This window comes from Erythrolamprus reginae, chromosome 4 (assembly GCF_031021105.1).
Source record: "Erythrolamprus reginae isolate rEryReg1 chromosome 4, rEryReg1.hap1, whole genome shotgun sequence".
NCBI classification, from domain to species: Eukaryota; Metazoa; Chordata; class Lepidosauria; order Squamata; family Dipsadidae; genus Erythrolamprus; species Erythrolamprus reginae.
Genome location: NC_091953.1, coordinates 114,338,331 through 114,361,239, shown reverse-complemented (window position 1 = coordinate 114,361,239; position 22,909 = coordinate 114,338,331). Strand labels below are relative to the sequence as shown.

At 41.3% G+C, this 22,909-nt stretch overlaps 1 protein-coding gene across 1 annotated transcript in view; it reads right to left on the bottom strand.

Moving 5' to 3' along the window:
* Positions 1-1,567: 1,567 nt before the first annotated feature.
* UGGT2 (UDP-glucose glycoprotein glucosyltransferase 2) overlaps positions 1,568-22,909 on the bottom strand; it is an 88,266-nt gene continuing 66,924 nt past the window's right edge. Inside the window, exons 27-39 of the mRNA XM_070751285.1 lie at positions 22,522-22,711; positions 19,939-20,097; positions 17,263-17,348; positions 16,520-16,604; positions 16,308-16,387; positions 14,149-14,247; positions 13,556-13,640; positions 9,674-9,856; positions 7,696-7,856; positions 5,804-5,918; positions 3,582-3,698; positions 2,533-2,677; positions 1,568-1,770 (exon numbers count right to left, since the gene is read on the bottom strand). Coding sequence (XP_070607386.1) covers positions 1,748-1,770; positions 2,533-2,677; positions 3,582-3,698; positions 5,804-5,918; positions 7,696-7,856; positions 9,674-9,856; positions 13,556-13,640; positions 14,149-14,247; positions 16,308-16,387; positions 16,520-16,604; positions 17,263-17,348; positions 19,939-20,097; positions 22,522-22,711 — 1,528 coding nt within the window. The 3' untranslated portion in view covers positions 1,568-1,747. The remainder of the gene's footprint in view (positions 1,771-2,532; positions 2,678-3,581; positions 3,699-5,803; positions 5,919-7,695; positions 7,857-9,673; positions 9,857-13,555; positions 13,641-14,148; positions 14,248-16,307; positions 16,388-16,519; positions 16,605-17,262; positions 17,349-19,938; positions 20,098-22,521; positions 22,712-22,909) is intronic.

Genomic DNA, 22,909 nt, shown 5'->3' with positions numbered 1-22,909 from the left:
TCCCTAAATTCTGTGTGGCCCTACTTTATACTAAGAGTTGGCCAGCAAGCTTAAGCTGAAAATTCAAAAACAGGGTTTTTCAAATGTTTTCTACAAAATTCAAGGACAGATTAAAGGCAAATAGGAGTGAAGCCAAACACAATGTTTTCAGTCTTTAAAACCTCTTGCTCAGGAGTTCTACGTTTTTGTTGTTTTCTGAAGCCTGAAAAAGTTTGCAAGCCTCTATTCCCAAGATCACCAATGAGCCCAGCAAGGCAGAGATTTTAATATATTGAGGAAGATCCTTTAAGATAATAGAAAACACAAGACACTAAGATAGACTTCCTCATTAATTGGCATTTTTCATGATTGAGCAAATCTATGAGAATCAGCGATTTCTTAAAAATCGTATTTATAAATATGATTTTAAATATGAGTTATCATGATAACTTAAAATTAAAAAGTTATTTTTAATTGATGTTTCTGTCCCATCTTTAAAGCCCTGTTAACCTGAGTTAACAGAAACCTTGCCCAACCAACCACCACTGCCGAACAATCTAAACATTTTAAGAGCAAAGAGATCAGAACTGATTTTTGGGTTCCAAACTCTTCAATTATGAGTCTGTGACAAAGTTGCATCCCTCTGAGTTCAAGGAGCGCATCCTCAGAGTATTTATTATGAATGAGTTAAAAAATGTTTTAAAAATGCTATGTGCAAATTGCAAAAAAATAACCACAGATTGCTATTTTTACCACAGCAGGTTCCACTCTACAGAGCTAATGGGTTGCTGCTGATGTCACTACCATTTATCCATAGCTATCCCCATCTCATCCTTGTTTGTTCAGTTCGCTTTCCTCTTTTTTGTTATTTTTGCAGATGGAAAAATTTGACCACCGTGAATATATGTGAATACAGTGTTCCCTCGATTTCCGCGGGGGATGCGTTCCGAGACCACCCGTGAAAGTCGAATTTCCGCGAAGTAGAGATGCGGAAGTAAATACACTATTTTTGGCTATGGACAGTATCACAAGCCATCCCTTAACACTTTAAACCCCTAAATTACCATTTCCCATTCCCTTAACAACCATTTACTCACCATTATTACTGGTACTTATCATTGAATAAGGCACTCAGTGATCCTGATATTTATAAACATAATTATTTATTAACAATTTTTTTTTTGTTACTTATTTCCAAAAATTATTAGTTTGGTGATGAAGTATGATGTCATCAGATGGGAAAAACCGTGGTATAGGGAAAAAATCGCGAAGTATTTTTTAATTAATATTTTTTGAAAAACCGTGGTATAGGCTATTCGCGAAGTTCGAACCCGCGAAAATCGAGGGAACACTGTAATGGGAAACCTGGAACAGGATGCAAGAGTCTCACGGAGAGAGGGAGGGGCTCATTGAAATAGAATTTTCAGAAAGTGATGAGGAAGGCTGAATAAAAAGATTAATAAATAATTTCAAGTTTTGTGTTAACTACGAAATATTGCTATTTGAAACTCTTACATGAAACATTTGGAAGTTTAAATATAATACTGAATTAAAGGTTCCATTTATTTTCTATAGAAAGGCACCCAGATACCATCATTTCCAAGTATTTTATTTAGCGGGAATCTTTTACAGTCTGTTAGTTCCATGCCATGTGCAAGTCATTTTTTTTTAAAAAAAAATTGCACAAATACACAATGTGTCTCAATTACAGTACATTAATTAAAAGCAGTCTTTGTTTTCTGTCTGTGGTTGGCATTGACAAATATTCCTAAAGTTCATCATGCTTGGACTCTGTAAAATAATTTCATATTATTAATTCTGAATGCACATCGCTACAAAGCAAGACAATATTAAAACTGACCGGTATTCTCTTTCTTAAAAGTAAATTCTCTCATCACTCCTTTTTTCTACCATCGCACTACTACAATGTAGTGAGATGGGAAACTATTTTTATGGAAGGTGAAAAAATATAAATTAAGGTTGTTGAACTGCACTTGGGATGTACCCACCCTCTGAATCTAAACAACTGCAAAGGATTAAGGAGACAACATTAGAGGAGATCTCCATATAACGTTACTTCGTCGAAGCAGATAAACAAAACCTCTCTGAGTCCATTTTGAAGTGAGAGGCATATAAATACAGTGGTACCTCTACTTACAAACTTAATTTGTTTGTGACCAGGTTCTTAAGTAGAAAAGTTTGTAAGAAGAAGCAATTTTTACCATAGGAATCAATGTAAGAAGCAAATAATGTGTGCAATTGGGGAAACCACAGGGAGGGTGGAGGCCCTATTTCCTCCTAGGAGATTCCTAGAGAGGCCCCACGGAGGCTTCTCCCCACCTTTTGTGGCCTTGTTTCCTCCCAGGAGATTCCTAGAGAGGCCCCACGGAGGCTTCTGGTTACAGTTTCGGAGGCTTGGGTTTGTAAGTGGAAAATGGTTCTTGAGAAGAAGCGTTCTTTGGTAGAGGTACCACTGTACAATAGATAAACAAACCAATCAACCCTCCTCCCAGGGCAATTTTATGAGCTACAAAAGTTTCTCCCGTCTCTCACCTTTTGGATGGATTGAAGTCCCGTTTGTTTTCTCCTTTCTGATGCGGTTTATTAGCTTCTGTATTTCAGAGTCATAGTCTGTCCATTCAGGAACAATCCTGATAGCAGCTTCTAGTTTAGGTTCCTTAGTTTTGGGATTGTTGCACTGAAATATATTTTAGAGAAGGCGAGGATTAGTGTGATTTAAAGTCTGAAACAAAATCCTATCGCTTCAAAAGAAAAATCTCCAAGAACTGTACATGTATTAAAATGAAAACGGCGGAGTTGTAAATTAGCTACATTATCAGAAATGTCATGTGCTATGGACCACGTGAGATAATTAGCTCAGAATGTAAAATATTCTAAGGTAAATCAAGAATATTTCCATTTCTAGTGGCTCCAAATAACAGCTGGCAAAGAAACAAGCCATATAGAATGGGAGGAATATGTCTGAACAGCAGCAATCTGTATAGTCTGGAGGACAGAAGGAAAAGAGGGGACATGATCAAAACATTTAAATATGTTAAAGGGTTAAATAAGGTCCAGGAGGGAAGTGTCTTTAATAGGAAAGTGAACACAAGAACAAGGGGACACAATCTGAAGTTAGTTGGGGGAAAGATCAAAAGCAACATGAGAAAATATTACAGCTGCTTCTCACTGTTGACTCATAGAAACATAGAAGTCTGACGGAGCTCATGGAGGTCTTCAAACAGAGACTGGACAGTCAACTTTCTGGAATGGTTTAATGAATCCTGCATTGAGCAGGAGGTTGGACCCGATAACCCTCAAGGTCCCTTCCAACTCTATGGTTCTATGATTCTATGATAAGATGCTCTGAGAGAGAAATCCTGTTAATGCTGCAAATTCAAGCAGGTCCCACAACGTACCACAATTTCATGGTTTCCATGATTCAGCCGCTAACTTTTTATATCTCACAAAAATGGAGACAGAATTTGGACGTACGAATATCTACATTACAGCTAGTTAGGATTCCAAGGGACTGGGGAAAAATGCTATGAAACTGCTTATAGCAGCTGTTCCCAAATTTGCTGCATTTTACACCCACTCACCAGATCAATGGTTTTAGCCTTTTCTTTGGATTCATCGCTGCACCAAGTTTCACACCACAGCCATTCTTGAGGGAGAGATTTAATAGGCACCTGATGAATCATGTTGTTTGGAAGATCCTAAAAAATTAAGATATAGAACTCATTCGAAAAACAGTATGCTGTCCATGGTACCCAATGTGGCATTTCCTATGCAGGCTGAATTACAATTGACATCAAGCTCAGACAATGCCGGTGTATTGGAGAACAAACCTTGGTAATCCAACCTTCTAAGAGCACGTTGGCTATTGCTTGGGAAGAGGAATGAAAATCTCACACATAACTGCACCTGAGTTTTGTGTGTTACCTTTTATTTTACTTTTGAATGTATACCGTACTCAAAAATAGAACACAAAATTCACTCAGCAATACCAAAATAATCTCCTATACAGTGGTACCTCATCTTACGAATGCCTCTTCTAACGAACTTTTCGAGATACGAACCCGATGTTTAAGATTTTTTTGCCTCTTCTTCCAAACTATTTTCACCTTACGAACCCAAGCCGCTGCTGCTGGGATGAAGGGGTTTCTTTTCCCCCCCTTTTTTGAAGAAAGAAAAGGGAGGGGCAGCTTGGAGGGGGAAAGAGTTTGCATTTTAAAAAGTAGGAGAACGGCGTGCTTGCACAGGCACTGAAAGGGTGTCTTTTGAAGAAAGAAAAGAGAGGGGCGCCCCCCTTGCCTTTCTTCCTTCCCACTCACCCTTTAGCCTAGCCTTGCTTCTTCCACCCGCCCCCTTTAGCTGCTCCTCCCTGCTCTCTGTTCGCCTCCCTTCTAAAGTTTGGGATTTTCCTGAAGGATTTGCACGCATTATTTGCTTTTCCATTGATTCCTATGGGAAACATTGTTTTGTCTTACGAACCTTTCACCTTACGAACCTCCTCCTGGAACCAATTTTGTATCATGAGGTACCACTGTAATTTGTTCTTGGTTTAAGATGCTATAAATAAGGTACACCCTCATTTTGGTGGAGGGGTTTGAATATTGTTAGATGGCAGGAGCATGCATCACTGTGCACTGTGTTTTATGTAGTGTGTGTGTGTTATTATTTTAAAAAATTAATAAAAAAGGTATATATATTAAAAAGCAATGTACCAAAATAAAATTTAAAAATACAACAGCAATAAAAGTTAATGCAATAATAAAAGCTAGGCAAGGTATAGCAAGTACTGGATTAATGTCTAAGATTAACCAGAGTGACCATAGTAAATAAGTAATGGAGTTAAATAAACACCTTCATTGGCAGCAGCTAAACCAAATGTATTTATTGGACTTCTTGCATGATGCAAGCGTGGGGCTAAAGATGACTTCTAACAGGCTTGAGGTTACGGTCAGGGGTGGGCTACTGCCCGGACAGGGGGGGAACACAGTGGGGTAGTGAAAATGGAGCTCCACCCCAGAGCATCTAATTTGCACTGAAAGAGGTTGAAAGAAAATGCATAAGCCATGGCCACAGTGTGGTAGTAAAAATTTTGGTAGCCCTTCACTGGTTACGGTACACATGAATTCTGAGCCATTCTTCACTGGCAACCTTAGCATGGACAGTACTCTCCCACTTAAGGGCCAGGCTAAAGATCACCTCAACTGGGGCAGACAGTACATTAGCAGTATTCCTACATTGTTTTAAGAGACCCAAACACAGAAATATGAGCAAGGGTGGGTTTCTACTGGGGCGTTCCGGTGCACTGCTCTGGTAGTGGGGCATCGATTGCACAATTTGGACGCAACGGCTCCAGTGCTTTCTTTGCTGGTCTGTATGTGCCATTTCCCCCCTAATGTTTTGCCATTTTTTGGCTCTCTGAGCATGCCTAGAAGGAAAATCGTCCCTCTGCATATGCGCAGAAGCAAAATCGTGCTACAGGATGCACACACACAAGCAAAGCATACGTGCCACCATTTTTTTCCCTATTTTTTTTTTTGCAATTTCTTGGCTCTCTGAGCATGCATAGAAGGAAAATCATCCCTTTGCGCATATGCGGAAGCAAAATCGTGCTACAGGATACACACACACCAGCGAAACGTTGCAATGTGCATGCAATGCACTGGTAGGAAGCTAAGAGGAACCCGCCCCTGAACATGAGGCTTTACTCATCTCTTAAATATGCCAGTTGAGCACTTTTTAGCCTTGATGAAATCCTGGGTTAACAGAGGTTTTTCTTGGCGGTATATATATTATGGACTAAGCATACCTGATCTAGGTTGGATAAACTGTTTGGATCCTGACTAAGTGCTTGATATTGACCTCTGAGTCTGTCACCTGCAGCAATCCTCCGGAATACCTTCAGGTCCACAACATATAAAGCACTAACAAAACAAGAACAATAAAAAATATAACAGTGCATTAGGACTTGTTTCTTGCCCTTGGAAAATGGGTTATTATCAAAATGGTGCTATTATCATTGGTTGAAATACATAAAAAGGACACAATGTTTCTGTTGTGAGTGGTCCACGTCTGGCTCAGCTCGTCACGGATTTTGAGGACCAAGAGATGGAGGAGTACTGGCATCGCAAGCCAGTGTTCTTACCATCTGAGTCTGAGAGTGAGAGTGGAGGGGAGTCAGAGACAGAGGGACCACAAGAGGGTGTAGCACCCCCAGTTATGATAGTGTCTGAGTCAAAGGATGATGGGGAGTTAAAGGAGCAGGACCCCCTATTAGATGCCAGAATTAGGAGGATGAGATCTAGGCATGAATATCTCTATAGAAGAGGTCGTAGGCGTTGAATATCTCTAGGGGACATTTGCAGCTGTCGGCTACGAGCTGGAATGCTAAATTGCGCTCACCGCCATGGCTCGTAAGTCCTTGCGGGGCCAGTGCGATTTTGCTGCTGCACCTGTGGAGGAAGCAAAATCGCGCACGGAGCCGCAGGTGCGCCCATGTTTCAGCAGGTGCGGAAGCAAAAAAACCTCACAGAAACATGGGTGCACCTGTGGTTCCGTGCACGATTTTGTTTCCTCCACAGGTGCAGCAGCAAAATCGCGCTGGTCCCACAAGAACTTATGAGCCACCGCGGCGAGCGCAATTTAGCGTTCCGGCTCGTAGCCCACCGCTGGACATTTGGAATATCTCTAGGGGACATTTGACTGGCTGATGGGAAAAGGGGTGTGGAAAAACAATGTTCGTAATGGAGGACAGAACCCTAGGAGCTAAAAGACTTTCCAATTCCTCTGGATCGTTGATTTCTGGTTTTGGTTTGAGCTGTAAAATGTCTTTGGACTGCATAAGTAATTAATCAAAGAAGAATCATCCAAATGAGAGATTAGACATTATCTATTGCTAATGAGAGTCTGCAGCCAGCATCGCATTTCATTGAGTTACTGTTGTATCTCATAACTGTGCTTGATAAAATAGAAAACATAGAAACATAGAAGACTGACGGCAGAAAAAGACCTCATGGTCCATCTAGTCTGCCCTTATACTATTTCCTGTATTTCATCTTACAAGGGATATATGTTTATCCCAGGCATGTTTAAATTCAGTTACTGTGGATTTACCAACCACGTCTGCTGGAAGTTTGTTCCAAGGATCTACCACTCTTTCAGTGAAATGATATTTTCTCACGTTGCTTTTGATCTTTCCCCCAACTAACTTCAGATTGTGTCCCCTTGTTCTTGTGTTCACTTTCCTATTAAAAACACTTCCCTCCTGAATCTTATTTAACCCTTTAACATATTTAAATGTTTCGATCATGTCCCCCCTTTTCCTTCTGTCCTCCAGGCTATACAGATTGACTTTGCTATGACGGCTTTTGAATTCAAGCGTGAATTGGGTTATTATTCCCAGTAATTGATGTGGCCAGACAGAACATGTTTGCCATGTTTTGCCATGTCCTTTAGGGCAAGGCTCTCCAACCTTGGCAACATTAAAGCTTGTGGACTTCAACTCCCACAGTTGCTCAGCCAGCTTTGCTGGGAATTCTGGGAGTTGAAGTCCACAGGCCTTAAAGTTGCCAAGGTGGGAGATCCCTGCGTTAGTGAATCCCATTCAGTGAGATTTTCAATGCATACCTTTTGACAGAAAGGTAAAGGCTCTTAATTTGTACATGGAGAGAGAAGACAAATAGATCAGTATGCGTTTCCCACCTGATGTGATACTTCTTCTTCCCAAGGTGTGAAGCCCAATATCCTGATTTCCAGAAACGGTAGCCATCCATTTCTTTACGACTATTACAGAAAGGAGTGTAACCATAAGGTGCGCCTCTTAAATTTAGATCACGGAGTTCTTTCAGATCGCTCCTTACAACCTAAATATTGGAAAGAAGCAAGAGGGGGCTACAATTCCTGGTTATAAGAGTTATTGATTTCCACTTACAATTTATATATTTTCCACATTTCTAAACCAGACATCTTATTCATTAAGATAATTTTTTCCATGTTCCACCTGAAAATAGATTCAGTTGGGTCATTGGTTTATGTTACTACATATTAATTAATAGATTAGCATTGAAGCGTGTGTCAGGATGCTGAGCATCCTTTGAGAACACAGCAACAGTATGTTGGATGGTCTTCAAATTAGGAATCCTATCTTGTACAGAATAGTGTGAGCTTACTTCTACTAATGTTGGTTTAGTTTTTTGCTATTTTGAAGTAGGATTGGGGACCTGTAAATGAGCCCATTCATTGTGCCACAGGAATACTTTAACCCCTTTGAGATGTAAAATGAGCACCTCCATTTTTATTTAAACTTCTGATGAAGTTACATGGGAAAAAATAACTTTACTTTATAACTTTGGGGCCACAGTCAATTGATCATCAGGAAACCTCAAGACTATAAGTTCGACTGGGAAGTAAAAAATGAGGGCGCAGAATTGGTTGACCTTCACCCAGTCTGAATACATGGAGAAAGAAAGCATTCAAACTTTATTTATTTATTTATTTATTTATTTATTTATTTATTTATTTATTTATTTATTATTCATTCATTCATTCATTCATTCATTCATTCATTTGATTTTTAGGCCGCCTTAGACTCAGGGCGGCTTACAACATGTTAGCAATAGCACTTTTTTAACAGAGCCAGCCTATTGCCCCCACAATCCGGGTCCTCATTTTACCCACCTCAGAAGGATGGAAGGCTGGGTTAACCTTGAGCCGGTGGTGAGATTTGAACCGCTGACCTACAGATCTACAGTCAGCTTCAGTGGCCTGCAGTACAGCACTCTACCTGCTGCGCCACCCCGGCTCTAAACTTCCTCAACTGATCAAATCAAAGGACACAAGATATGAAATGGCACAGAGTATGGTAGTACCTAGTACACAACTGCTTCAAAACTCATTGAATTTGGTACTCAACACATTTTGACTTGATAAATGATCCCGGCACTAGTGGTTCATTTGGTACTCGATGCACTGTGATAGGAAAAAGGGGATGGTTGCAGAGGACAGACCGAAAGTCGGCCATGCTGGGAAGGGCATTGCAAAAGGAAGCGGAGGGACAGCTGCAGAGGGCGGACAGGAAGTCAGCCTTGCTGGGAATATTTCTGACATAGGAAAAGAGGCAGACAGGAAGTCCTTGTCAGTCAAACAAAGAGTCATGTGATAAATCACATGGTTTATTTTCTTGGCACTCATTGCTGTTAGAACGCATTGTGCCTTCTGGAACCAATTAGGGACAAATACCGGGATACTGCTGTATCTAAAATTAAGCATGGACAAAGGTCAATTAAAATTGTCATAAGCACCATAAAAAGGGGTGTGTACACACCCAAAAACATGCCTGCACGAACAAAAGTGGGTTGGTCCTGGATCGGCCCAGGTTTTATAACCAATAGCGGTGGCTGGAAGCTGCGCCCACCCATCCAGGAACTCCGCCCACCTGTTCAGAAACCAATAGCAACGGGTTTCCACTACTGATGCAAACTGGAAGCTTCAAAGTGATGACAAACTAGGTTTGAAGTCAGCCCAAGTGTCCATGTCAGCAGCACCCAACGCAAAGCCACACACTTATTTTTGCATTTGTTAATGTTGAAGTAACCAAGATTTCTTAAGAAAACCAATTAAAAAAAGAAAAATAAAATAAAATAAAATTGACATAAACACCATATTTTATATGACTTGTTACCTGATCGGCATCAACGAATATTATTTTGTCCACAGCCAATGGGAAGAGAACGTCCAAGAAGAGAATTTTATAACCCCAGATGAGCCTTTGTTTTTCTATCTCCTGATGAAGCCAATGAGGCCATTTATATTGCACAAGCTCATAATCAAAGCCATATTCTTTAGCCATATGAGGTATAAGCATCTACAAAACAGACATTGAGAGAAAGCAAGCTCTATTTTCAATTTTCCTTGCACAACAAATTGGTCAAGGTCACATGAAAAATCTATATACTGTTCTGTCTGGGTCCCCCCAGACGCCAACACCAACCAAAAAGAGTATCCAGACACACTGGTAAAAAGCAAAGGCAGTTTATATAATTCAAAGCAAACACAGGTAACAAAAACTGTTCTTGCAGACAGGAACACTATGAAGCTTCACAGAGGTTTCACGAAGGCCAGGCAATAAAACAGGATTCTTGCTGGCAAAAACAACGCTGGAGATAATAAAACATCTTTCAGCTGTGGCGAGGGGGGCGTTTGCCCAGGTTCGCCTGGTGCATCAGTTGCGACCCTATTTGGACCGGGAGTCACTGCTCACAGTCACTCATGCCCTTATCACCTCGAGGCTCGACTACTGTAACGCTCTCTACATGGGGCTACCTTTGAAAAGTGTTCGGAAACTTCAGGTCGTGCAGAATGCAGCTGCGAGAGCAATCATGGGCTTTCCCAAATATGCCCATGTTACACCAACACTCCGCAGTCTGCATTGGTTGCCGATCAGTTTCCGGTCAGAATTCAAAGTGTTGGTTATGACCTATAAAGCCCTTCATGGCACTGGACCAGATTATCTCAGGAACCGCCTTCTGCCGCACGAATCCCAGCGGCCAGTTAGGTCCCACAGAGTGGGTCTTCTCCGGGTCCCGTCAACGAAACAATGCCACTTGGCGGGACCCAGGAGAAGAGCCTTCTCTGTGGCGGCCCCGACCCTCTGGAACCAACTCCCCCCAGAGATTAGAATTGCCCCTACCCTCCTTGCCTTTCGTAAGCTACTCAAAACCCACCTCTGCCGCCAGGCATGGGGGAATTAAGACCTCTTCTCCCCCTAGGCTGATACAACTGTATGTATGGTATGTTTGTACGTATGTTGGTTTTATACATTAGGGGGTTTTAAGTTAGTTTTTAGTATTGGATTTTTACTGTATATTGTTTATGACTGTTGTTAGCCGCCCCGAGTTTTCGGAGAGGGGCGGCATATAAATCCAATAAATGAAATGAAATGAAATGAAAACCCACGCCTCCCCCAAGTCTTCCAGACTTCTAGGCCACAAGCCAAGATCAGAGACACCGAGAATCGAAGCAAGGTCACAGGACTCCCAATTGATAACTCTCCACAAGACTGTAAGGGCGGGCCTGCCTTTTCAACCCTGCTGAGGAGAACCACACCCAAACCCAGCTGTTGCCAATTCAGGGATGGAAATACCTTTCTAATTGGCCCCGTCTTTGAGCTGCTCGTCGCTGCCTCATGTCTATTATAGCCTGTGTGTCTTCATCCAATGAATCCAGGCTACTAGCTGGGGAGAGCCCCCCCCCCCGGGGTCTCAGGCTGCTCTCCCTCCTCCTCTTCCTGACGTTCCTCTCCCCCTCTGCCTGGTCCTCCCCCTCCTGTTCACTGTCCTCCTCCTCCGGGCATGGATCCGGCAGAGATCCAGCCGGTCCCTGAGGAGCCTCAGGCTGAATCACAACATATACAGATTCTCACTTATTGTTTTTCATGAGGATATTAATTTAATGTGGTCAGAAATGAGTGGTCTCCCTTTTGCAAACCCCCCCCACCCCAGTACTGCATGATCAAGATTTTTTGAGAGGAAATGTTTTATTTATCTGCTGCAATTGCTTTATTTTTCCTGGGAACAAGCTCCTGCCTTCTTAGGCTTTAATTTTAATGTTTGCAAGTTCTCTCCCTCAGATCAATCCATATGATTACAATCTATAATTAAACTGGCAATCATTAATGAGAACATTTCCTGTCTATGATGCACTTGGCCTTTCATGTTATCCACATACACGTCACAACAGCAGTTATTCAAGGAGCAGATTGGCAGCTGCATTTTGCCTTCTTGCAAAGGCAATAAAAAGGCAGTTAGGCCATAAACTCAAATATGTATAAACCATGGGTGAGTTCTGGTTTTCTTCATTGCCTGTTCGCTCAGGAATGTGCCATGTGTGCTCTTTGCGCGCTTGTGCAGTGCTAAGTGCTAAAAACCAAAATGGCGGCAGCTATGGGGTGTGGCAGGCCTGGGTCACTGCTGGTTCCAGTGACTCAGGCCGCCAAGTTACTACCGGTTCTATAGGACCAGTCGGAACCGGGAGGAACCCACCTCTGGTATAAACATACATTAAGTCTTTAACAATAATTCAGTATACATTTAACTATAAGCATTTTTTTAAAAAAATGAAAATTTGATTAAAATTTGACAGGAATAAGTAAAGACATATTGAGAATAAGAATTATGTGAGGAACTTAAGATAGGATGAACCTCCTGAGGTAACAGGAGTCATCAAACATGACAGAAACTGGGGAGAAGAACATCAGCGAAGACAGAATGATGTCCAACATCTGAAAAGCTACCGAACAGACTATAGATATGATGGGTCAGTATCGTTCTAATCAAACTTTGTACAGTAGTACCTCGTGATACGAACCCCTCATCATACAAACTTTTTGAGATACGAACCTGGGGTTTGGAAAAATTTTGTCTCTCCTTACGAACTTTTTTCGCCTTATGAACCCGCTGCCCGATTGCCGAACCCAGAAGTTCAGCAAAAGTTTGGGTTTGGCGTTCGGGTTCGTAAGGCCACCAAGAAGCACCGCCGCCCGGCTGTCGCCTTTTGAAACAGCCGGGGGGCTTCTCAGCGTTCTCCCGAACGCCGAACCCGGAAGTTCGGCAAAAGTTCGGGTTCGGCGTTCGGGAGGCCACCGAGAAGCCCCGCCACCTAGCTGTCAGCTTGCCAGAAGAGCTGCGGACCTGTCGGCCGGTCGGGAGGCTCAAACGGAGGTGGGGAATCCAAATAGGGAATTCCATGGGCGGAGCTTTGACATCACGAAGACATCCTTCCTGGCCGACCGAAACGTGGACTCCAGGAAGGACACCTCCGTGACGTCAAAGCTCCGCCCATGGAATTCCCTATTGGGATTCCCCACCTCCGTTTGAGCCTCCCAACTGGCTGACAGCTCCGCGGCTCTTCTGGCAAGGTGACAGCCGGGCGGCGGGGCTCCTTGGCGGCCTCCCGAATCTGAACCCTTGCTGAACTTCCGGGTTCGGCATTCGGGAGAACGCTGAGAAGTGCCCGGCTGTTTCAAAAGGTGACAGCCGGGCGGCAGCACCCAGCAGAGTGCCCTTTTTGCGATATTTTTTTTTTGCTTGCATGCATTAATTTATTTTACATTGTTTCCTATGGGAAACATTGTTTCGTCTTACGAACTTTTCGCCTTACAAACCTCCTCCCGGAACCAATTAAGTTCGTAAGACAAGGTATTACTGTACGTGAAATAGGAAACGCAATTATCCTTTCCCTAAAGCAGCAAAAAATAGTACACTTCTACTTTAGATAGGGCTACTATAGATGTAATGGAGCTTAAGAGATTCACACGGTAATAAGCACACGGTACTTTTGTGATCAAAACTAGAACTACCTCAAAACTTCAAACTAGATCAAACATTCAAAATTAGAACTACCGTACTATTATTGCAAGTTACTTATTTAAGTTAATCTATTGTAAAATAAAAACCAGAACTAGATTTCCCAAACCATGCTTAAATAAGCCAAAACTGATGATTTGCAATTAGATCTGTCATGATTAAATTTGCAATGGATTTTAAACGTGAAATACTGTGCTTACTTTAAATGTAGGTGAAAGGTAATTTTTCAGAAACCAAAATTTTACTGGTGTCTTTGTGTGGCGTAGAACGGAAAGCATCATAACTCTGGAAAACAACAACAATAACAATAATAATAATAAAAAAAAGAATACTCAATCAAGAGTGCCTTGAGAGATTCATAGCATACATAATACATGCATTATTAAAAGTAACTTTATAATAATTTTTCTCCCTGAAGATAAGTAATAATAATTTATTGGATTTGTCAGCCGCCCCGAGTCTACGGAGAGGGGCGGCATACAAATCCAATAAATTATTATTATTATTATTATTAAGTTCCAGCACGAGTCCAAATGTTTGGAAGACTAAACTTCTGATCCCAATGAATAATTCCGGTTGGATTCTGCATAAATTTTTTTCAACAAGAATAAAATCAACATAACTGTTTAAATACTCAAACATTGCTTTAAAAAATCAACTAAACAAGTCATTACACTGAAATCTTCCACATTAAGTATTCTTCATCACTTTTAAGGTTAAAGTACATAGGAATATAAACAGCAAGGCACCCTGTCATCACTCAGCTACCTCTTCACCCAAATGTTTCAGATACCTTAAAAAGCGCTCATATAAATGGCCAGAAGCAACAGAAAATATGTTCAATACATCCATTCTCTTCTCCAGATCTTCTTTCCAAGTTCGTCCTGTAAAACTTCAAAAATATTTTATTCAGTTTGTATTTAAGACATATAAAAGGGATCGTCTTGCATTACTGAAACAAGAAAAAAAAATTTAATACAGTGGTACCTCGACATACGAGTTTAATTCGTGCCAGAGCCGAGCTCGTATGTTGATCAATTCGTATCTCGAACGAATGCATTTAGATTTTGCTTTTCGCGCCGAGATAACTGGAAACATGGAATTCTTGCGCCACCTAGTGGACGCTCAGCTCATATCCCAAATTTGAGCTCGGGTGTCGAACAGAAATTTTGCTCGCGTCTTGGCTCGTAACTTGGAATACTCGCATGTGAAGCAGCTCGTATCTATAGGTACTACTGTATCAGAAAAAGAAAAAGTGAAGACTACAAGGTGCACAATTTACATATTCTCCAAAGTCTGTATGTATGCATTTATTGCAGGCGGGGATTTCTACTTACCGGTGCTACAAGTGCCCTTCTCGTGGAGCTCTGTGTTCCCAGCGGGCGCGCACGCATCCAAGTGAGATTTTGCTTCTGCGCATGCACAGGAGACAAAATCTTGCAAGGGGATGCGCAGAAGCAAAAAATCGCCAAAATCTTACATACAAGTGTCCCTTAGTGAGATTTTTCTTCCTGAGCATGTGCAGAAGCAAAATCTCACTCGGACGTGCGCACACACGCACCGGGGAGGAAGAGTTGCACGCATAGCTCCATTTTCACTACCGGAGCTATGGCACGGCCCGTTTCGGTAGCAACCTGTTTCTGATTTATTGTATCTAAGTTTGTATGCTACTCTAATAAAAAAAGAATGATTTACAATCCTTATATACAGTTCTTGGGATTGAAGCAATATAAATACTAAAATCAAATTCTAACCAAAGTAACATCTGAAATCAGGGATGAAATGTTCCTGGTTCAGTCGTGCCTGTCGGTCATTAGAGAGCTGGACGCGAAGTGAGCACGATGCTCCGCCCACCCGCCTGGACACTGCTATTTGGGTTCTTTTACCCTCTGTGCATGCAAAAACCTCTCTGCACATGTGCAGACAGTAAAAGAACTCAAATGGTGACTCATATGGCTCAAATGAACCTTGGAGGTCTTCTAGTCTAACCCCCTGCCCAAGCAGTCTTGTGGTTGGCTCTGGGCCAGTTCCTGCTCCGAGAACTGTGGGGGTGGGTTTGGGAGAATCTTCACGTTCTCAGAGACCGGTTTTACTGCCAATAGCTTCAGACAGTGAAGATTCTGTGTCAAGGGCAGACTCTGGGAGTGAAGCAGAATCGGATGATGAGGTAGTTACAGGCAGCCCATTAGCTAATGACCCCATTAGTGAATCATCATTAGACTCAGAGGAAGAGGGATTCATAGATGCTCGCAGGCGTAGGTTTATGACGAGAAGGGAACAACTGCGCAAGTATTATAGAAGATAAGGGAGAACACCTGTGGCTGGGGCAATTACGCTAATGGGGCTGCTGATAAATTGCCAGCTGAGTGCGTGCGTGGGAGATTATCCGTTTGGTGAGAGACGAGTGCTGTTTGATTTTGAACTGCTTCAGGATTTACCAGGACTTTTTGACTATTTCACAGGTAAGTACAGCTTGTGGATGGCTGTGACATCTTCACAGCTGCCTTTATCTGCTCTGCTTTTGTTTTTGCTTTTCACAGCATTCCAGGCTTGTGGTTTGTGGGAGAGCACTTTGGCTGATTAAAGTGCGTGTGTACAATACTTTTGTTTTCATAAACCGACTCTCTGTTTACTTTACAACAGCGTGTGTGTTTGAATTTACACTTCTGACTTAATTGGGGCTCGTAACGGGAAGCCCGGCATAACAAGCAGGCGACCTTTATTCCATTGTGGACAAATGGATGTACAATCTTTTCTTGAAAACTTCCTGTGATGGAGCACCCACACCTCTGGGAGGCAAGCTGCCCCACTTGATTAAATGTTCTCACCATCAGGAAAATTTAACCTGAAGATCGAGAGCCCATCTAATAATATTACACAGATAATAAACAAGAAATGCTTCCCACAGACCAAGTTTCTCAGATAGACCCAAGTAAATTTCAACCAGTTTACCTGCCCATAGAATCCTCCTCCTCTTCTGTTGTTGCTTCATTCAGGAGATCTTCATTTTCATTGTCAGGTTTTTTCTGTACCTACACATCCAACCAAACAATATTTTCAGCATAAACAAAATGTTCAGCAATTTCTATTATTAATCACATTCAACGTTGTCTTAATTTATCAATCATATAAGCATTTCAATCTTAATTTGCCAATGTACATACCTGGATTTTGATGGTTTTGCTTCTAAAACTATTTAATACTACGATAACGTCTTCTTGATTTCCAGAAGAATCTGTTCCTTCGTGCCTAGAGAGGAAAGAAAGTAAGTTATCTTCAGATAAAAATTAGATATAATAATTACTGTTGTAATTATTATAACACTCAACAACTCCCCCCAGTCAAAAAACCTAAATGGTAGAAAAACACACCGCAAGGAATATAATCATCAAAAGCAAACCTGGGCAAGGGGCGGCCCGCGGGCTGCATCTGGCCCGCCCGCTATCTGTGACCGGTCCGCGGAGGTCGCGGAGCTCCAGTGTGAGGATGCAACAAAAAACAGCCAGTTTCAGCACAGTCTGATCCCTCCAGCAATTTGCCTCTGTGCAGCTTTAGTTTCACTTTCATTTTAGCATGTGGGCTTGCGGCAACTTCAATCAATCAGCTGAGTGTCAGGAGGCAGATAATCAGTGTTAAGCAGGCTCTGCTGCTGTTTGCTGCAAGGAGGTAAACTGCTGGAAGGTAGAGACCAAAGAGTGGGGTGGATGGATGGGGCTACATTCAGTGTATAAGACGCACACATGTTTTTACCCTCTTTTAGGAGGTAAAAAGGTACCTCTTATACTCCCAAAATATGGTAATCTGCTTGTTTTCAAACTATTTCTCTTCATCCCCTCTTGTTTATCTTCAAAAGTCAACATAAAATATGTTTTATATTTACAAGTGTTAGACTATAATTATGTCTTACTGATATATTTCATAAATTTCTTCAGATCTTCCTTCACGTAATCTCAAAATCCAAGATCCTGGGTTGGCTTTTAACTGAAAATATCCCTGCAAAGCAAAGCAAACAAACAAACAAACCAACAAACCAAAAGTCTTAGTGGATTTAGGAACTTCATATCAGGAACTTGACTCCTGAAACACAGATGGCAAATAATTGATGAAATCTACTCTTTGTTTGGACTTTGCTTCTTAATTAAGGCAAACACATGTGCAAATTGTCTGTAGTATTCTTTTATATTTTAGTTATAAAGTTTATACATCTTCTTTAAGAATTCAACATGGTCTCTTTTCATTTTATTCACACAAAAATCTTGAGAGGGAGATTTTGCTGACAAAAAACGACTGGGAATGAGTGGGAACTTGAACTTAATCTCTTTGATCAACATGAAACACCTAACCTAAGAAGAAGTTATCTAAATTTGATTCTAATGTTGGATCTTGAATCAAGGAATCAAATCTCTTTCATTACAGGTGAGAAAGCAGATTTTCCAGATACTAGAATTAACAGGCTGCTTTTCTTTTCATTGGAAGCCAATGACTTTGGGGGAGTGTGTTCCCCTATTTCAATCAAAAGATGTCTTGAACTTTCCATTTCCCTATGGAACAACTTTTCAAAAAACTCTGGAAACCCTACTCAAGACTTTGGAGATAGGTTAGTCATGTGATTCTGCAGTCACAATTAATTACATCTATTAGGCCTGTCAAACTGGCGACACAGGGACCAGATATATAATGCACAGGCCACGCCTATAGTAGCTCCGCAATGGCAAAAAGCATCACAATATGTCACGATCTATCACGTGATGCAATCGAGTTTGATTCCCATGAATTATATGGTTACACCCAGGATATATGTAATGACATGGCTAAAATGACATCTAAAATGATATCTTTTATAATAATATTATATTCTGATGTCACGTAACTTTTAATTCAAATTACCAATCTTCCCTAATTTAAAAGTGGCCTCCACAAGAATATGTTTTAAGCATTTAATGCCTCAGTTTCAGTTTTCAGTGTCTCTAACAGGGTGTCCAGGGGGATAGCATTTTGAAATTCCCTGACATTTCCCTGTAACTTGCGATCTAGTTAAGGCACGGTTGTGGATGATGTCATACCAAATGGCCAAGCCATGGAGAAATATCAGTAGCTGAGGAAGCAAGCTGTTGCCACAGTTATGTTCATTTTTGCTTGACTCTGCCGGGCAGCATGATCTGTTTTCTTTAAGATGATTTTCCCCTGACTTTTAATTTTTTTTTTAATAAATTTCTTTATTGAGTTTTCACATATAGTTCAAATCACACATTATTCTGTTTTACAGATTATAAACCATCTCTTTGAAAATTCTTATAATAAATTTTTACCTGTCACATTCCATTACAGTATATACATTATATTTCATACTTTTATATTCTAACATTTATTATATTCAAAAACTGGTAAATAAAACTTTTTACAAGGTAGCTGTAGATTGTTTCCATTGTACTGTTGTATTGTTTCTATATTCTCTTTTGAACCCATTCATGCCATTTTTGCCATGTTCGTTTTGATTCCGTGATTTTGTTTCCCTTAATTGAGTTAGTGAGTTCGTCCATCTCCACGCATGTATATATCTTATCTATAATTAATTCTTCCGTTGGGGTCTGGTCATTTTTCCAGAGTTGTGCTATCGCAATTCTCATTGCGGTGTTTATGTGTGTTGTAAGAAGCATTGTTTGTTTTGAGTAGCGTTTTCTCCAAACTCCTAATAGTATAGCTTCTGGGGTGAATTCTATTTCCTCTTTCGTAATCTCTGAAAGCCAAGTATGAGTTGTTTTCCAAATTTTTTGTATCATAGGACATGACCACCACATATGGAAAAAAGTACCTCTTTCATTTTTACACTTCCAACATGTGTCTGATAATGTTGGGTAAATCTTTGCTAACCTAGCTGGGGGAATATACCATCTGTAAAAAAGTTTATAATAATTTTCCTTATATGCTGCCGAAAGAGTTATTTTGGATATTGTAGTCCATGTTTTTTCCCAGTCTGCTATGTGTATCTCATGTTGGAGGTTTCTTTCCCATGCTGTCATAGGTGTTTTAGTTGTCTCTTTTATTCTTTCCTGTTCCAAAAGTATTTGATATATTCTAGTTATTTGTTTATTTTCATTCCCTATTAAAATCTTATCTAGTGAATTCATAGATTTTTGAATACCGGGTGTTTGATTGTCTTTCTTGAATCTCGATTCTATTTGAGCATATGTCCACCAGTCCATTTTATGGTTTAATATTTCTAGTTCTTGTCTAGATTTGAGTTCTCTGCTTGGGTGTAAAATATCTGTGTATTTGATGGTGACTTTTAAATATTTTAATAGAGTTTGTTTTTTTCCCTGATTTATTTCAGTTTTTTTTCACGAATTCCCTAATAATTCCCTGATATTCCCAAATTGCCGATTTCCCTGATAATTCCCTGTTTTCCAGGTTTTCTGGACACCCTGTGTCTTATGTAATTCCATAAACAACCCCTTCTTAGCAAGACAAACTACAAGATCCAAACGGTAACAGATCATGCCATTAATAATATTAGCATGCATATTAGATAAGAACAATGAGCATTTGCAAAAATGCATATTCTCCTGCCTTAGCCAGCACTTACCAAGTTGGCCATCACAATGGTATCGACTTTGAAAGGATTGTTCTTTCTTCCAAGAGTGAATTGCAATCCCCGAGGTGGCTTCCTGTTGCTCACATCATAGCAGTGTCCCTCCAGCAACAAATATTCCAATTCATACTCGGCTGAAACCACCCCTTCTACCTGTGAAAATGCATATTCTTTTGAAAAGACATGCATGAAGAGTCGGAAGTATTGGACACAGTTGTACACAAAGCACTTATACTTGCTAATGCCATAGATGTACAGTGATACCTTGTCTTACAAACTGAATTGGTTCCGGGACGAGATTCTTAAGGTGAAAAGTTTGTAAGATGAAACAATGTTTCCCATAGGAATCAATGGAAAAGCGATTAATGCGTGCAAGCCCAAAATTCACCCCTTTTGCCAGCCGAAGCGCCTGTTTTTGCACTGCTGCGATTTCACTGAGGCTCCCCTCGCTGGGAAACCCCATCTCCGGACTTCCGTTGCCAGCGAAGTGCCCATTTTTGCACTGCTGGGATTCCCCTGCTGGGATTCTCCTGCAGCATCACAAAAACACAGAAGTCTGGAGGTGGGGTTTCCCATGGAGGGGAGCCTCGGGGTAATCCCAGCAGCGCAAAAACGGGTGCTTCAGTGGCAACGGAAGTCCGGAGGCGGGGCATCCCAGCGGTGGCGGTGGGTTTGTAAGGTGAAAATAGTTTGTAAGAAGAGGCAAAAAAATCTTAAACCCCAGGTTTGTATCTTGAAAAGTTTGTATGACGAGGCGTTTGTAAGACGAGGTATCACTGTATTATTGTTGTTCAGTGATTATACAATCTGTCCAATGAAGGGCTCCCCGGTGCACTCTCGGTGACCGGCATGGGTGCGGGCGGGTTCAGAGTGAACCACCAGCACCAGCTGGAATCACCCACCACCTGAAACGCGATGCTCTTTTTTTGCCTCCTCATGCCCCGTTTTTGGTATGGGGAGGATAGTGTTTCCGGGCTGTAGGCGGAATCACCTGCCACTCACCCATCCCCATTCCAAAAATGGGGCATGAGGAGGCAAAAATAAGAGCATTGCCTTTCAGGCGGTGGGTGATTCCGGCTGGCGCTGCAGCCCAAAAACACTTTCCTCCTCGATTCCAAAAAAAAAGGGCGTGCAACCGGCGTTCCTGCCATCCGAAATGCAATGCTCTTTTTTGATCTCCGCACGTTCCGTTTTTGGAACCAGAGAAGAAAGTGTTTTCTGGCGGAAGTGTCATGATCCCTTCCCTGATTCCAAAAACGGTGAGTGCGAACACCAATACAGACCGTTGCATTTCGGATGGCAGGCAGCTCTGGTTGCACGCCCCATTTTTGGAATCTGTTCTGTCGAGCTCCTTGGTAGAATCCTCCCGAAAATTCACAGATACAAATTTCAGACATACACACGTTTGAAAATTCAAAACAATGTTCTTTATAACGAAAATTCAAATAAACTAAGCACTCTTTTTGTATAGCAAAGAGCACTCGTCTCCAAACAAACTGGTAATTTGTACAAGTCCCTTATCAGTTCTGAGATACTTAGCTTGCAGATGTGAGGCAATTCACAGTCCTTCTTTCACAAAGTGAAACACACTTCGCTCTAGTTTAGTTTCAAAGCGGGGAAAAATCAGCACACAAAGGTCAACGTCAGTAAAGCAGTCACGAAACACAACGATCAGATAATCCTCCACAATGGCCAAACCCACAGGCTGCTATTTATAGCAGCCTCACTAATTACCACAGCCCCACCCAACCACAGGTGGCCTCATTTTCTTTGATAATAATCTCTCAGTTGTTGTTGCCTATGCATCGCTCTCCGCATGCGTGGCTGTATCATTAACTCTTGTTCTGAATCCAAGGAGGAGCTAGATAATTGATCTCCTTCTGAGCTGTCTGCCACACTCTCCTCCTCCCTGTCACTCATGTCTTCTTGGTCAGAGGAGCCTTCATCATCAGATTCCACCGTGAGCAAAACAGGCCTACAGCATGTGGATGTCTCCCCCACATCCACAGTCCTTGGGGCAGGAGCTGGGCCTGAGCTAACCACAACAGAATCGAGGAGGAAAGGGTTTTCAGGCAGCAGCACTGGCCAGAACTACAGAATCTGACACCTGAAGTGTGATGAAAACGCAGCGCCCACTTTGCCAACCGAGTCCTTACCTTCCCCTGGCCATGAGTGGAAATAAAAATACCTGCTGTCTGGAACCATCCAAAAATGCAACGTGCAGAGGCCAAAAAACTCCGAAGGATGGGGCTATATTTGGAATATAAGACACACTTAATTTTGACTCTCTTTTTGGAAGTAAAAAGGTGCAACGTATACTCCAAAAAATACAGTAAGCTTCAGATTCTATTAACAGCTGCTGATTATTTTGGTAATGAAGCTGATATCAGAGGCGTGAGCACCACATGTAGCTAACACAACAAGGTAAGCATTTTTCAAACATTATGCATTCTCCTTGTCTGGAATGAAAATTTTTAAGAAAAATACAAGCCCTAAAATTTCTGAAAAGTTAAATAAAATAATATTTCTTTTGGGCTGTTACAACTTTGTGTACATGTTTTAAGAACTATTACTTACATCTTTTAAATGAATGTTGTCAAGGTCGGAAGAACTGCTCACTGCTTCAACCAACCAACTTTCTGGAGTTGCCATGTTTAGTGTCAGAAGAAGAGACTCTGGAATTTCAAGGAATGTTGCTCCAGATGGAAGAGGAAAGAAATTATTGGATCCCACAGAAAGTTCTGGTTCCATAACTAAACGGTAAAAGCTACAACCAAGGCGAAAATATAACCATTAAGAAGGCAAAGCAAAGAGCATTTTAGAAGGTTGCACAATGATTTGTAAAAGCCTCCAAATGTTTTGCTTTTAATTTCATACATTTAATATTGCTTGGCAAGTAACTGTGTAATATTAGAAACATTCTAAGTTACAAATAACTTGAATGGGGTTTTTCCCCCCTGTGCTT